At 37.4% G+C, this 16813-nt stretch overlaps 1 protein-coding gene across 2 annotated transcripts in view; it reads right to left on the minus strand.

The window, feature by feature from the left end:
• Positions 1-16813, minus strand: part of FAM3C (FAM3 metabolism regulating signaling molecule C) — a 51135-nt gene that overhangs the window by 20193 nt on the left and 14129 nt on the right. Inside the window, exons 3-5 of one of the 2 annotated variants that reach the window (XM_044246454.1) lie at positions 16477-16581; positions 7768-7797; positions 6470-6593 (exon numbers count right to left, since the gene is read on the minus strand). In XM_044246454.1, coding sequence (XP_044102389.1) covers positions 6470-6593; positions 7768-7797; positions 16477-16581 — 259 coding nt within the window. Of the gene's footprint in view, positions 1-6469; positions 6594-7767; positions 7798-10249; positions 10325-16476; positions 16582-16813 lie in introns of those variants that run through there. The other variant, XM_044246455.1, reaches the window with a different exon arrangement.

Here is a 16813-nt window from a genome sequence, read left to right on the forward strand (position 1 = left end):
CTGACTGCAGAGTTGGTTGCACATATCTGTGGATATACTAAAAACACAACTGTATACTTTATATGAGTGAATTGTATGGCATGGGAATTATATCTCAATAAAGCTGCTTAAACAAAAGAAAGCAGGAGCGACTGTATTAATACCAATTAAACAGACCCCAGAGCAAAGAAAATTACCAGACAGAGAGGGAGATTACATAATCATCAAAAAGTCACTTCAGCAAGACAGAGTAAACCTGCATGTGTATATATCAGGCAACTGAGGTACAAACTGGGTGACTCAAAACCAGATAGAATGGACAGGAGAAACAGAAAATTTATAGTCACAGCTGGTTACATCAACAGTGCTCTCTCAACAACTGATCAATGGAAAATTACCAAATGTATGGAAGAACTCAACAGTATTAAACAACAGGGTCTAACTGACATTTAAAGAACATTCTACCCAACAAGAAAAGAATACACGTTCTTTTCAAGTGTCCATGGAGCATATACTAAAGGTAGACCATATCATGAGTCACAACATAAACCTCAATATTTTTTTAAAACATTTTATTTATTTATTTGACAGGCAAAGATCAGTAGGCAGAGAGAGAGAGGTGGAAGCAGGCTCCCTGCTGAGCAGAGAACCAGCCCAATGTGGGGGTCAATCCCAGGACCCTGGAATCATGACCTGAGCCAAAGGCAGAGGCTTTAACCCACTGAACCACCCAGACGCCCCCTCAATATTTTTTAAAGAAATTGAAATCACACCAAGTGTATTCTTAAACCACAATGGAATCAGTAACAGAAAGATAACGGTAAAATTTCCAAACACTTGGAAGCTAAACAACACACTTCTCAATAATCCATGGGTCAAAGAGGAAGTCTGAAGGGAAATAAAAAATTACATCAAAAAGAATGAAAATACAATTTATTAACATTTGTGAGGCATAGCTAAAAGAGTATAGAGACGAATATATAACACTAAGTATTTAACTAAAAGGAATGCCATATACCTAAAGTAAGCAAAGGAAAGAAATTAAAACAGCAAAAATCAATGAAACAAAGCCTGTTCTTTAGAAAGATCAATAAAATTAACAATCCTTTAGTAAGACTGACAGAAAAAAAGAGAAGACACAAATCACCAATATCAAAAGTGAAATGGGATAGCATTATAGACGCTGCAGACATCAAAAGGATAAAGGAATACTATGAAGGATTTACCCATGTAAATTTGACAACTCAGATTAATTAGACCAATTCCTCAAGAAGTACAAACTAACACAATTCATCCATTATGAAACAGATCATTTACATAGTCCTGTAACTACTAAAGATATTGAATTCATAGTTTATCAACTCACCTCTCTGGAAAATCTCCAAGCCTAAACAGTTTTACTGGAGACTTCTACCAAAAGTTTTTAAGAAAGAATTAACACTACCTCTACAAAAACTCTTTCAGAAAACAGCCACCTTCAAATTTATACTATAAAGCCAGTATTACAATATTAGAACCAGAGTAAGACATCACGAGAAAACTACAAACCAATATGCCTCATTAGTATATAGGCAAAATCCTCCTTAACAAAACATTAGTAAATAGAATTCAGCATTACATTAAAAAAATCATAAACCATGACCAAGTGAGGTTTAGCCTATGGATACACAGGTGTTTTAACATTTGAATAGTTAATATAATCTACTATATTAACAGATTTAAGAAAAGTCACACAATCACCTTAATACAGAACATGCATTCTGACAAAATTCAACACCCATTCATGATAAAAAGTCCCAGAAAACTAGTAATAGAGAATTTCCTCAACTTGATAAAGAACATCTACGAAAATCTACACCTAACCTCATACTGGATGGTGAAGGACAATACTTTTTCACCCAAGATCAGCAACAAGTCAAGAATGTCCATTCTCACCATCACTATTCAACACAGCATTGGAAATCCTCGCCAATGCAATAAGGCAAGAGAAGAAAATAAAGGCATACAAATCAGAAAGGAAAAATAAAGTTGTCTTTATTTGCAGATGACGTGTTTGTCTGTATGGATAATCCCAAGGAATTTACAAAAACAAAAACAAAACTCCTAGCAGTTATAAATTAACTTAGCAAGGTACAAGACTGACACACAAAAATCAATTGTGTGTCTATATGCTAACAATACATGAATTAAAAATACAATGCCACCGGGCACCTGGGTGGCTCAGTGGGTTAAAGCCTCTGCCTTTGGCTCAGGTCATGGTCCCAGGGTCCTGGTATTGAGCCCTGCATCGGGCTCTCTGCTCAGCAGGGAGCCTGCTTCCTCCTCTCTCTCTCTCTCTCTGTCTCTCTCTGCCTGCCTCTCTGCATACTTGTGATTTGTCTGTCAAACAAATAAATAAAAAAAAAAATTAAAAAAAAAATACAATGCCACCTACAATTGCTCAAAAAATGGGGGATACTTAGGTATAAATCTAATAAAGCTTTTATAGGACTTGTAAGCTGAAACCCACAAAAATGGTAATGGAAGATAATGAAGAATATATAAAGAGAAATGCCATATTCAACAACTGAATAGTAAAGATGGTCAATTCTCTCCAAATTAATATACAGATTTCACACAATTCCTAAAAAAAAAACCCCAGGAGGATTTTCTGTGCATAGAGGCCAGGTTACCTAAAATGTAAATGGAAAGGCAAAGAAACTAAAGTACATAATGGGGGGGGTGGGAAATGGGAGAAATTATTCTACCCAATGTAAAGACTTACTCCATAACTAGTATAATCAAGAGCACGTGGTATTAGTGGACAGGTAAATACACAAATCAATGGAATGAATAGAGAACCCAAGGCCAAGTGGAACCAAAAAATGCATCAGTCGAAATTTAGCCAACTTATTCTCTAACAAAGGAGCAAAACCAATTCAATGGAGGGAGGACAGTCATTCCAACAAATGGTGCTTAAGCAGCTAGATATTCATAGGCCAAAACTGAACCTCAACCTACATCTCATTCTTTTTTCAAAAATTAACGTAGAATGGATCATAGATTTAAATGTAAAACATAAAACTGTAAAAATTTTAGAAAACCATGCAGAAGAACATCTTTGAAACCTATGGCTCCATGAATGATTTTTAGACCTGACACCAATCCATGAACAAACAACAAAGCACATCCATGAAAGAAAAACAAATAAATAAATTGGAACTAATCAAAACTGCAAACTTTGGCATTACAAAAGATCCCAGTGAAAATGATGTCTAGACAAGCTATAGGTTGGGAGGAAACAGCCACAAACCACGTATCTGACAACAGGATTCATATCTAGAATGTATCTCAAGAACTCTCAAATTGTGGTAATAAAAAAAAAATAGATAAAAATGACAGAAAAAAGCCAATCTCATACAGTCACATATTTTATGATACTATTTCTAGAACATTTAAAAGCATCAAAATGATAGAAATGATCAACAAATGAGTAGTTGCCAGGGGTCAGTGATTCTGGGGGGGTGATGATATCAGGGTAGTATAAAAGAGATCTTTGTGACAATAGGCTAATTCTGCATCTTAATTGCTGTATTGGCTACATATATCTACACATATGGTAAAATGACACACACCGTACCAATGCCATTTTCCTGGCTTTGATACTGTACTCTAAGATACAATCATGGAGATACTGTTGTAGAATACATAGAACTACTCCATACGATCTTTGCAATTGTCTTGTGATTTCTAGAATTATTTCAAAATACAGCGTTAAAAAAAATAACTCTACTTGAAGGTCCATTTAAAAAGAAGCATAAAAATTTGATTTTGAAAAGCTTAGTAGCACTTAACTATTTAACCATATGAATTGCATATCTGCCTTCAAAATCTCACTTTTCATTCTCTAAAATTTACATGTAATTAAGCATAGACTTTTTCCATGTGTATTCAAGAGTAGTTCTGAAAGGCGAGCCAACTAAATGTGGAAAGGAAACCACCTAAATGTGCTGCCCAAAAGAGGGGAGTTTCAAAATGCATTTGCTCTGCTCCTGTGAGAAATATATTCCTGAACTCCATCATTAGTGTTATGAAGAAACAGCTATGATTAACCTGTTACATTAATAATTATGCACCCCGGTGTCTTAATAGTTAATAACTACAGTTTCCCAGTGTCTTCCCCATCATGGAGTATATGCTGCTGAGTCTCTCAAAGCGGAGAAACACACGCAACAGAGGAGGAGTACGGCACAGGCTTTCCACGAGAGGGCAGCAGCCAATCAAGTTTTAAAACCTGGAAGTCCTGGAAATCCTGTAACTAGCAAATGGCCAAACGACCGAAGATTTTTAAATATGTAAGTTTATAAATATATAAACCGGTCTTATTAACACAATTGGAAATGTTTTCTTTTATCTTTCATGAAGGTTCCCCCACCACCGTTCCACACCTCCAGACAAAAATCTAAAGAAAATACTATATAATCTGTAGACAGATTCCACATCTTTGAACATAGTTTTGTTTCAAAGGCCTAGTTTCTGTTTTGACTACCACATCTTAAAATGACTAGTTTAGAGCAGGTTTAACAAACTACAGCCCGTGGGACAAATCTAGCCAACTGCCTGTTTTTTTTTGTTTTATTTTTTTTGTTTTATTATTTATGAGCTTAGAATGGTTTTTGTATTTTTAAATGGTTATACTTTAAATGGTTATATAAGTACTTATACACTCTCCTTGATTTTACCTCTTGATCCTTACAGCCAAAAATATCCTCAAGGTAAAGCAAATGAACAAATCCATCAAAATAGTTTGCTATATTCCTATACCAAACATTAATATTATAATAAAAGGTGAGGTATTATCATAATATCAACTTCATGTAAACTGAAATCAAATGAGTATATGCCTAAAATAAAAGCTGTATAATGGTTTCTCTAAAGCAAAATAAAAAGAAGCTACAATTTCTGTATTTGGTGACATTTGATGTTTATACCCAGGACTTTCTATTCCAAACTAATGAGAAGTTTAAAATCCATGTTAATCTCCAAAATATATCTGATGCATCTAATCTGTCCTTAAAACCATAACCACCCCTGAATCTTAATATCATCTTTTGTCTATATTGGGCTATCTCAAAATCAGCTTATGATGACATTATGGACCTAATAACTCATGTAGAAAGGCCGTCCTGCCACACTGGGGGAACACGTCAGAGCACGCCAGCCTTCACAAGTACTGCCACTGTAGTCACGACCTTTCAAAACGCCTACAGACCTTGATAAATGCCCCCCGGGGAGAAAAATCATCCCCACTCAGAAGCACTGATCTGGACTGGTCATCTCCAAAATGAGTGTGCATGTACTCAGGGCATGTGCAGGAAAATATTAAAATTTCTACTTACATATTTTTAGATCTATTTATATATTTAGTGAATGTGCATAAAAAAATTAAAAACTCTGTTACTATTGAGGAGAGGGGCAGAGTCAAAGAGCTTTGGAAGCAACTGGCAAAGACTTTCCAGTTGTTCTCTCTATTCTGCTTCTCAAATCATTTTATACATCAGTCAGATAATTTTTTCAACATAAATGAAATCATGACGTGCCAGAATCTGAAAACCTTCGATGACTCAAACACTCAGAAAAAGATGCCATCTCCCTACCTGCACGGCCCTCAAGTTCCCACTGGCCTGGCCCGTACTCCTCAACCTCATCTCACCCACGCCCATGGCTGTGCACCACACCCGCCGCTCGGCACAGCTCATCCGCCTCACTCTCCAGGGAAGAGCAGATTCAGGGCAACCCACTAAAAGGAGGGCTTGTGATTTCAGACTCCAACTTCACATACAAGTGACAGTCAACCCTAAGGCAGGAGACTAGAAACTTAAAAATTGACTTGGTAGAGCATCTCAGTACAGAAAACCATTTCGCGTAGTGGCAAACAGCTGTGTGTCGCAAGGGGGAGGTCAGCACTGGGTTATTTCACACACAGTTACAACAAAGGGCTCGCGAGGCAGCGCTTTCATTACCTAGCGCAGCGCTGTCAAATGGGACTTCCTGCGACGGCGGAAATGCTGGGTGTTCCGCGGGGCAGGCACCAGCCACGGGCAGCCACCGAACACCTGAAATGTGGCTAGAGTGACTGAGGAACTAACTTTTTAACTTTAATTCATGTAAATGAATTAACTTTTCCCAGATTACTTCAGAATCAGGATTAAAGCGTCACACGTGTCTATGGCTACCAGATGGGACAGCACAGATCGAGAGGATTCACACAGAGGAAATCCCTTGTGTTCACAGGAAGCTGGATAAAGGCTGCAGTCTTATGTCACTCTACTATGAAATTTCAGAATTTTAAGGCCCTTTAAATTTGAGGGAGAAAAAATCGTATCATGAAAACTGAAATCACTTTTCTTTAAAATACGCCCAATACATTTTCAAAAGATCCATTAAACTCAGGCTCAATTTGTTGTAATTTAACACCATACCATATACTTCCAAACTGATAAATACTTACACATTGTCTTCCAGACAGATTTTGGGTCCCACCACATTGGCCGCTCCGCTTGCCATTTTAAAAGCAAAATGCTTCTCAGGGCAAGCTTTTGAGATTCCACATTTATATCTGGGAGGTTTTGTAGCTTTAGGGAGAAATTTTTAAAAAAAAGTATTAGTAGACTCTAATCAGTTTGTTTCCTATCTTAAACCACAAAGAGCATTACGTAAGAACAAATACATATCTTAAAATACATGCCTTTCTTTTCCCCTGAGGGTTTCCAAGAACCACAAAACAAATAAAACGAAAAACAGAACTTCCTAGGAAACAAGCTAATAATTGACATAAATGAAACAAGCAATTGATCCTGATGAAGGTAAATGTATTTTTCTCAAATTTTTTTATTTTTTAAAAGTTTTAAATTTAATTTAGTAAACAAGGTTACATTAGTTCCAGGGGTATAACACAGTGATTCAACAATCCTCTATGTTATTATGCTAAGCTCACAGGTGTAGCTACCATCTGTCACCAGACAACACTAACAAAATAGAACTAACTGATTATATTCTTTACACTATAGCTTTTATGCCTCTGGCTTGTTAATTTTTAAACTCGGGAGTTTATTTCTCCTACTCTTTTCACCCTTTTTTGCCCATCCTCCAACCATTTCCCTTCTAATTATTTTTAAGTTTATTTTTAAAATTCAGGATGGGGAGGGGCACCTGGGTGGCACAGTCAGTCAAGCAACAGACTCTCGGTTTCAGTTCAGGTCATGATCTCAGGGTCTGAGGCTGAGCCTCACATAGGGCTCTGCACTCAGCCTGGAGTCTGCTTAAGATTCTTTCTCCCTCTCCCTCTACTCCTCCTGCTCGTGCTTGTTCTCTTTCTCTTTCTCCCTCTAATATAAATAAGTACATCTTTTAACACAAATTCAGTATGGGGGAGGTTTTGAATTGCTGCTTGACATTTCTAGTCCATATACTCACAACGCATGGTTAACTCTAGAATGAGTAAAAAGCCTAACACATCACTGAATACCTGCTCATGTTCTACTTCTAACAAGGAATTCTTCTTTCACACATTTTCTGTACTTATATACCACCGAAACTAAAAACACTAATAAAACAAAACATCCATTATGAATACTGTTATATACCAAGAATGTTGAGTGGTCCAGTCAAACAGCATCCTTGTAACTTAAAAAGTTTTAACTCAATTTTGCTCAAGCTGAAATCTCTCCATTGTTTGAATACAAGTCCTCATATGCCTAAGATAAAACAGAATAAACCATGTGCAAAATATTTAAATGAAATACTTACAACGTGCAGCTGTGTCCAATGCTGACCTTGCTAGGAAAAAAAGAAAAGGTTTTCTTTGTTAGAAGGAATAAAGCTACTGTCAAGTGTTCACTTTTTAAACATATTTGGAACTAACAGACTCATAAAAATGAAAGTGCCTGAATTCTTGCTCGGTATACAATAAAAAAAAAACCCCAGAATATATCCCTCTAGAGAAAAAATGTGAAAGTAACTACAAAACACATTACAAACAATTATTCAGAGGAATTACGGATGGTAGTATTTTATTACTGATAGAACATTTTATTCTTTCTTTACGTTTTATTTTTATTTCTAGTTGTAATTTAAATCCCAATCAGAAAGATACCTTACAAACTATCTTTTTTTTTTAAAGATTTTATTTATTTATTTGACAGAGAGAGATCACAAGTAGGCAGAGAGGCAGGCAGAGAGAGAGGAGGAAGCAGGCTCCCTGCTGAGCAGAGAGCCCGATGCGGGACTCGATCCCAGGACCCTGAGATCATGACCTGAGCCGAAGGCAGCAGCTTAACCCACTGAGCCACTCAGGCACCCCACAAACTTAATTTCTTTTTAAATTTTTTTCCAGCTTTCTTGAGACATAATCAACATAGAACACTGTGTAAGTTTAGGCATACCATATGCTGACCTGATACATCTATCAACTGCAAAATGATAACCAGTATAGTATTAGCTACCACCTCCTTCCCTTCACACAGTTACCATTTCTTTCTTGTGGAGAGAATATTTAAGATCTACTCTCTAATCAACATTCACATATATGATACAGTAATATCGGCTGTAATCACCATGCTACATTAGAGATCCCAAACTTGTTAATCTTATAACTGGGAGTTTAGAGCCTTTGAGGGAAGTCTCCCCCTTACCTCCCTTCCAACCCCTGCTAACCACCATTTTACTGTTTCTCTGAGTTTGTCCTTTTTAGATTTCACATGTAACTGATATCACACACTACTTCAAACTTCCCTTTAAATGACCTTAAATATACACTCAGTAACTAGTATGGTGTTGTGTATACATGCACATAAAGTCCTGGAGAATATACATGAACTTATCTCACTGGTTAGGCTAGGAGATTCGGGGGATGGGGAACACAAGAGGGATGGTGGTAGTGAGTTTAATTTCTCTAGAATAGAAATGTATTAGGTATAATAAACAAAATAAGGTCAACTACTAAGACTTTTATAATTTATCAGTTCAAGGAAGCCAGAACCCTATGATTAAATCTTAACTTCAATGCAGTAGATCTCAACATGGCCATCTACACTTAGAGCTTTTTAAAAGCACTAACATCTGATCCCAGCCTAGGGGATAATAGTTCAGATCATCAATAATACTGTGGGCAGCCACTTCCTGATTTGGCTAATGAGTATGTGGTGTCACAAATATTTGTCAGCTGTTTGACTATAAATAGCCCCTGGGTTTTTAGTTCTGTACTATTTTAGATAATTGAGAACTTCCTGTAAGTCCAGAACTCAAACTGGAGAACAGAAAGTTAAAGCTGAAAAATAATATGTAAATGTTTAAAAAGGGTTGAAAATGACCAAGTAAATGAAGGCTCGTTAACTCTATAAAACACTCAGAATATTATGCACCACTGAAATCATAAAGGCAATGGGGTAACATGGAGAAAGTCTAATGCATGAAATAAAGCAAAAAAAAAACACAAGCCTTATCTAGAAGTACAAAAAGTATTCATGGATAAGGACAAAGGCTTGAAGAAAAAAAAAATTACTTAGTAAATTAGAGTGCTGGGACTACTAGGCTCATTCTTTTAATTTCCTTAATTATGTCATAAAAGTAAGGGAAACACCAATTCTAGAGATCACCTGGTCCAATGCTCTCACTTTTGTAAACAAGAAAATAAAAGCCCAAAGAGCGATTAGCAGCATAAACACTAGATATTCTCAACTTCACTTTGCCCTGAACAAACACATATCATCAGACGCAGGTGTTAAGATATTTACGGAAAAACACTGTTCAAATCAGAAATTCTGGTATGCTTAACTTATGGTAACAAGATACAAGAAAGACAGTGGGATTAGAACAGAGGTATATAACAGAGCTCATTCATATATGCTGGGTGCTCTTACCAAGTATTTTTGCTTGTATTACTGATTCAATCATCATCCCTGTTTCAAAGAGAAAGAAACTGGGAACTGAGAGGTTTGCTGATTTGATTTGTTTCAGGTCATAATTAATAACTAGCAGAGATCATTATCTTTATTTTTAAGATTTTATTTATTTATTTATTTGACAGTCAGAGATCACAAGTAGGCAGAGAGGGAGGCAGAAGGAAAGGGAAGCAGTCTCCCTGCTTGTCAGAGAGCCCCATGTGGGGCTCTATCCCAGGAAGCTGGGATCATGACCTGAGCCGAAGGCAGAGGCTTTCACCCACTGAGCCACCCAGGCGCCCCCAGAAATAATTTTCAAAGTCCTTTTTCACTCTAGCACCCAAACTCACGCTGCATCACAAAATGGGAAATGTCCGAGGTCCTCTGATCACATGCATAAAAACTGCTAGTCCTGCTTAGAGCAGGAAGCCAGAACAGGGAGCTTTCAGAACAACCCCTCTGATGGCAGATGATTCAAGACTCCCAGGGCAAAGGGTCCACAAGGGCAAAGATGCTGCTACAGTATGCAGCAGCTAGAACAAAGGTTAATGACTGTGGGTTTGAAACAAGTAGACCAGTTCAGAACAACTAAGGAAGCAACACTGACGGGACTTGCAAACGGACCTCACAGAGGGATGAAGGAAAGGGAGAAATCAAGTTTACCTCTTGGACATTTGGCTTTAGAAGTCTTCATTTATTCATTCACATAAACCAATGAATAAAAACACCATGTCTGCACTCAGATGCTCATAGCTTAGTGAGGAGATAGGGGTAGGGAAAGAGTCTGTGTTGGCCCTGTCAATTTTAGATACTTGGAGAAGATCCAAGTGGGAAAGTCTCAAACCCAGCTCTAAATGAGATCTGGGATGAAGATACCAACAGAAAAGTTGACAAAGAATAAGGCTACCCAGAGAAGTCACTGGATTTAAAGTCAGGGGGCTGAGGACAGAATTTAGAGACATCAATAATCAACTAATGCCCAGAGAAGAGTGTGGCTGAGCAAAGGGAGGTAGAAGAAAAGTCAGGGATGAGCCTGTAACATGGTCAAACTAGTTTGCTTGTAAAATTTGAGATTAAAAAAAAAAAGAGAGAGAGGGATAAATGCTATTTAATTCAAAAAATGTTACTGGGATAGGATTTAGGGAAAACCAGTTTCTTAATCATCAGGCTTTTTAAATACATAACTTCACCTCCATTTACTTTGTGTAAGAGTAAAGAGAAAAGATGCTAAAGGTTTAAAAAAAACAAAACAAAACAAAACAAAAAAACAGGGGAACTTGGGTGGCTCAGTCAGGTAGGCACCCAAATCTTGATTTCAGCTCAGGGCATCGACGATCTCCTGAGACCAAGCCCCGCTGGGCTCCACACTCAGCTCAAGTCCTCCTGAGATTCCCTCTTTCTCCCTCTGTACCTCCGCCACTCGACTGCACACGCGCGCTCTCTCTCTCTTTCAATAAATAAATAAATAAATAAAATCTTTAAATACCAAACAACTCTTGGAAAGACTGTTCTTTCCAGACCAGATGAAAACTAATTTTTATCTTTTATCAAAACCAAAAGCCCTCTACTAAGCTTGCAAGTCTGAGAATTTTAACACCTGAGAGCCAAACGGGTCAATTTTCACAAATAAAACAGGATGTTCTCCACATTAGAGCACAAGCACAGCATGTCAGCAAAAATCCCTCCTTCCCTGCAACTTGTATTCCTCCAACTACCTTGACAGCTTTAATTCTTAATTTCTTTCAATACATACAACTTTTCACCTTAAGGAACAATAATAAACATTTTTTAATTTGGTTTGCATTTCTTTAAGTTTAAAAATTTTATATTTTAAGAAAATAAACAGCCAGGCAGCATTTTATTTTTAATGTGGAAAATTTATCATAAATAATTCAAGATTAAATTGCATCAAGATAAACTGAACTTTTATATGGTTAAGATATAAGGTATCTTTGGAAAGCTAAAGAAACTCACTGCTGAATTTTTTACATTAACTGAATTTAATTTTAATTACCGGTTGTTTTTACAACTTATATGATCACTGAACAATTCTTAAAAAATAATTTAAAATGACTGAAAAACAAAGGTCTCCAATATCTGTGAAATAAGTAACATATCAAGTAGAATCTGAACACTTACTTTCTTCAAGAAAAAGGTTAATGGCTTAATCATTATTATCTACTCCTAATCGGATAAGCTGAGAAAATGAATTCACTTAGAATTTTCTTTTCAGATTTGGGTTTCATCAATGAATGCTGTTCAACAAGTCAAGCTACAGAAATTGGGACGATTTCATACTTTAGTTTTTAATAATGTCAAGTAATTGAGGTTTATACCACTTCAATGGTTTAAATCTGAAAAGGTAAAGATAAATCAACTCAACGGAACTTCAATAGAACAGTAAGTACTCTAGTTATATATACACAAAAATAATTCGGAATGTGTTTAATACATTCACTAGTTGTTAAATATCTATGTTGAATATTAACACTGTTAAAATGCAATCATTGGGGCACCTGGGTGGCTCAGTGGGTTAAGCCTCTGCCTTCGGCCTGGGTCACGATCCCAGGGTCCTGGGATCGAGCCCCGCGTCGGGCTCTCTGCTCAGCGGGGAGCCTGCTTTCCTTCCTCTCTCTCTGCCTGCCTCTCTGTCTACTTGTGATTTCTGTCAAATAAATAAATAAAATCTTTAAAAAAAAATGCAATCATTACTAAAACTCACATGTTGTTTCCACATTGATATCTTGGTTGTGACATTGTAGATCGCTTGTTTGCTAGATGTCACCAATATGAGAAACTATGTAAGATCCTAGGCAGGATCGCTACGTATTACTTCTCACGAATGCATGTGCATCTACCCACAATTATCTCAAAAAGTTGTGTGAAAAACTTGTTTTTTAAAAAATCATAATGTATTTTAGTAATCTCAACTAATTGTGAGCAACACTTTTCATTCTTCCATTCTAGAATTAAGTTCATTTTTTCTATAACAGCACATCCAATCAACCTGAATCTAAATTTATAAAACTATCAAGTAAGCTATTATATCCACACAGGGAGGAAAAAAAAGGAAAAATTCACCACCAAAAGAACTATTATAGTTCACCTCACGGGAGGGGCAGACCCACCAGTATACGGATTATAGAAACAATTCTAATGTTGAGTTAAACTTATCAATCATCCTTTGGTAAACTGAGTTCGATGCCAAGCAAATGGCAAAGACAACCCTATCTCCATCTTTGCTCAATTAATTCTATGATGAGAATTAAAATATAACAAATTAAATTTTCAACAACTCAATAAATTGGAATCCAGTAAGGTTTTGTGGATACAGTGTATGACTTCAGCTATGATACCAAAATAAGCCATCTGACCTAAGAAAGTGCAAATCCACTACCTAAAACACACAATAAAACCTTACAGATTCCCAAAATTAGGAAAAATCAAAATGAAAATTAAGAGATAACTATCCTAGTTAAGTAGCTCAGTCTCTGTTCATAGCTGACTACCAGAGGCTTTTCAACTATTATAGTCTTAAATGAATCCCACTTTGGAAATACTGTTCCTCCCCACGTAAAAATCCTAATCCTCAAATAAAAATCCTCAAAAAAACTACATTCATTTTCCATTCGATCAGCATGTACCATCTACGTGCACAGCCCAGCACGAGAGCCGGGTAAAGTACCAAGGTGTTAACTGCCCTTAAGAGTCATTCTCTAAGAAGGGTAAACAGATACATGGAAAAAAAATGACATTATTCTACGTAAGGCAGAATAAAATCAGTGCCGAATTGAGACATAAATACTATGCATTAGGAACTAACAGTTCAAAAAAGAAGTTACACATTCTAATAGGAAAAGAGGGAGATTCAAATCTAATTTATCTCAAAAGGGGCATTTATGCAGCTCTGAGAGAGGAGAAGGATTAACGGAGGAAGGGGGGGTGCTGAGAAAGATGGGCGGTGTGGGGAACAGGCAGAAGCAAGGCCGGGGTGTGTGTCTACGGACACTGTGCTGACCCGTGGCGCAGGGAGTGAGAGGCACGGGGTGAGGAGGGGAGGGACAGAGAACAGGTGAGAAGGGCTGAGGCAGGTTGAGGGTGCGACATCCTAAGCAGAGACTCTGATTTTACTCTCCAGTCGTCGGAAGTGCTAAAGGTTCAGGACGGTTAAGAGAACTGCTCTGGCAGCGATGAAACAGGCAGATACCACGGACGAGACACAGACATGGAACGTCCCTGTGATGTTTCACCAGAGGGTCTGGACTGGAGATGAAGAGCCAAACTAGGGCAAGCGCTGGCTGGAGCTTCACCCGAGACTCTTCTCTGAAAACAGTGGGCCTTTTCTCAAAGTAGATTTTTTAATATGCACCAATGGTCCCATTGTCTTCCTTCTTTTTTTTTTTTCTTTTTTAAATTTTTTTAATTAACATATAATGTATTATTTGCCCTAGGGGTACAGGTCTGTGAATCATCAGGCTTACTACGCACTTCCCAGCACTCACCATAGCACATACCTTCCCCAATGTCCATAACCCAACCACCCTCTCCCTACCCACCCCCCACAGCTCCCAGGAACCCTCAGTTTGTTTGTGAGAGGAAGAATCTCTTACAGTTTGTCTCCCTGCTGATCCCATCTTGTTTCATTTTTTCCTTCCCTACCCCCCAAGCCTCCCACTTTGCCTCTCAAATTCCTCACTGCCTCCCTTCTTTCAAGGACTGTTTCTTATTTGTTTAGTCTCATCCATGGACATGTAATTCCCTGAATGTTTGCCCAAAGCCTACAGACAAGTGAGTCTCTATATTACTTCAAAATAGAAAAAAACATTCAACGTGCTTCTGCCTCAAGCTACCACTCCATAATCTTCTTCCCTTACCATCAATCTTTCTTAGCTGACCTGGCCATACACATTGTTTCACCAGTGACCCTGAACAAGTCCTCTATGCCTTCAGGGTTTTTCCGCCCCATTATTCAACTGAACCAGCTGTGCCCTCAAAGGACACCAGACTGGCCTCTTCAGAGCAACAGAAGTAGGCAAAAGTCAAATGTCACTGTACTTTGTAATGACTGCTCAATGCTGGATCCTAGAGATAGACAGGGAGATAGATTTTTTTTTTTTTTTTTTTTTTAAGGGGGGTGGATAGAGGGAGAGGAAGAGAGAGAATCTTAAGCAGGTACCATGCCCAGTGTGGAGCCTGACAGGGGGCTGGATCTCACGACCCTGAGATCATGACCTGAGCCAAAATCAAGAGTCAGATGCTTAACCAACTGAGCCACCCAGGCGCCCCTTCTGGATACATATTTAAATGGGTGTTGAAAAACAGATGGTTCAGGAGGAAAATAGCCAGTACACTGAGAGAAAGGGTTCAAAATGGGTAATTCCATAATTGGAGAAGATGAAAACTTACAAAAAAAGATGGACTGAAGGAGGATGACTGCGGTTTAACTATTTGAGAGCTCATCAATATGGAAGAGCACCCCAGGAGACAGAAGGTCAGTGCACTGATACTATCGGGGAGTATAAAAGACAGAATTCGGTGCAATATAAAAAGTACTTTTAAGTAGTTATTCCAAGAAAAGTCACCTGAAAATGTTTATACAGAAACTGATGATTACACAACAGAATTGTCTACAGCCTTGATACTCAGTATGTTATGTGGGAGTAGAAACCTCAGCATCACCTGGGAGCTTGTTAGAAATACAGACTCTCAGGCCCCATCACAGACACTGAATCCAAGTCTGCATACCGAAATCCCAGGGAGATTCCTTTGACCCTAAAGCTAGAGGACCACCGGTTCATGGGAGTCTTGAAACTAGATGTGAGAAGAAGTGAACGAGGTTTTGGGATCCTTTCCAAATACTAATTTATGGAAAGCAAAACTCACTATGCCAGAGATCTCAAAGTGGTTCCAAAAGATTTCTGACTCATGGGTCAAAATACTGTTTCTAGGTTTCATATTCTCACTTTTCATGCATAATTTTTTAATATCTTAAACAATGCTTCAACCAAACCTTATTCAAATGTTTCAAAAGTTAATTTCTTTTTCTAACTTAAGAATTTTATTTAAAAACTGAGTTAAAGTAGCTTACAATGGTATGTTTATAATAGAGCATTAAATAAATTGGTAAAGAGAGAAAAATGATGCAGGAGGAAATAAAGGTAAGAAAGCAAGATGGATTTCTATGGCTGGTATTTAAAATGCATTATCATGACTCCACTTGCGAGGTGACAGCTAGATTTGGTTCCAAGTTTTCTAGCACCCGACTTGAATAGTGCGTGTTATCTTCCAGAATATTCATTTAGAATGCCATGATTAATGTCCTAGGCATGAATGAAATAGACCCCATTAAATCTACTCAGAACGTTGAATATAAGATTCATGCTTTATACCGAATTAATTTTAAGACTTCCTATTGTATATTCCAGAATATTCTAATGGGTCACACTTATTGATATAATTACATTTTCTTTTCTAGACAGACTAAACAGCAGAGTGACTCAAAACTGATAACTGGTAAACATGTATAGACAACCAATCAAAAGTAAGACTTACGAAAGGCAGAAAAAATGGAACTTACCAAATAGATTTCCTAAACTTGCATCCATTTTTATTTCAAATACTTGAGAAATAACATAAAATGTCAGTAAAAATACTGCCACAGCTACCACCAACTTCGCAGCACCTAGAAAAGGGCAGAAATAATTCAGCATGAGCTTGTGAGACTACACAACTTTTATGAATGCATTTTCATAAAAAAATTAAGTTTATAAAAAATTTCTTAAAACTAATAAATTTTATCTATTAGATCTTAGTTTTACTGGAGTTACAACACAAACTGTACCAACCACCCATCAGGGTCAGGGAGGATTTTCCTGATCAAAGAATTGTCAGATTGGCCAGCAGCCCAAACACAG

This window comes from Neovison vison, chromosome 4 (genome assembly GCF_020171115.1).
Source record: "Neovison vison isolate M4711 chromosome 4, ASM_NN_V1, whole genome shotgun sequence".
NCBI lineage: Eukaryota > Metazoa > Chordata > Mammalia > Carnivora > Mustelidae > Neogale > Neogale vison.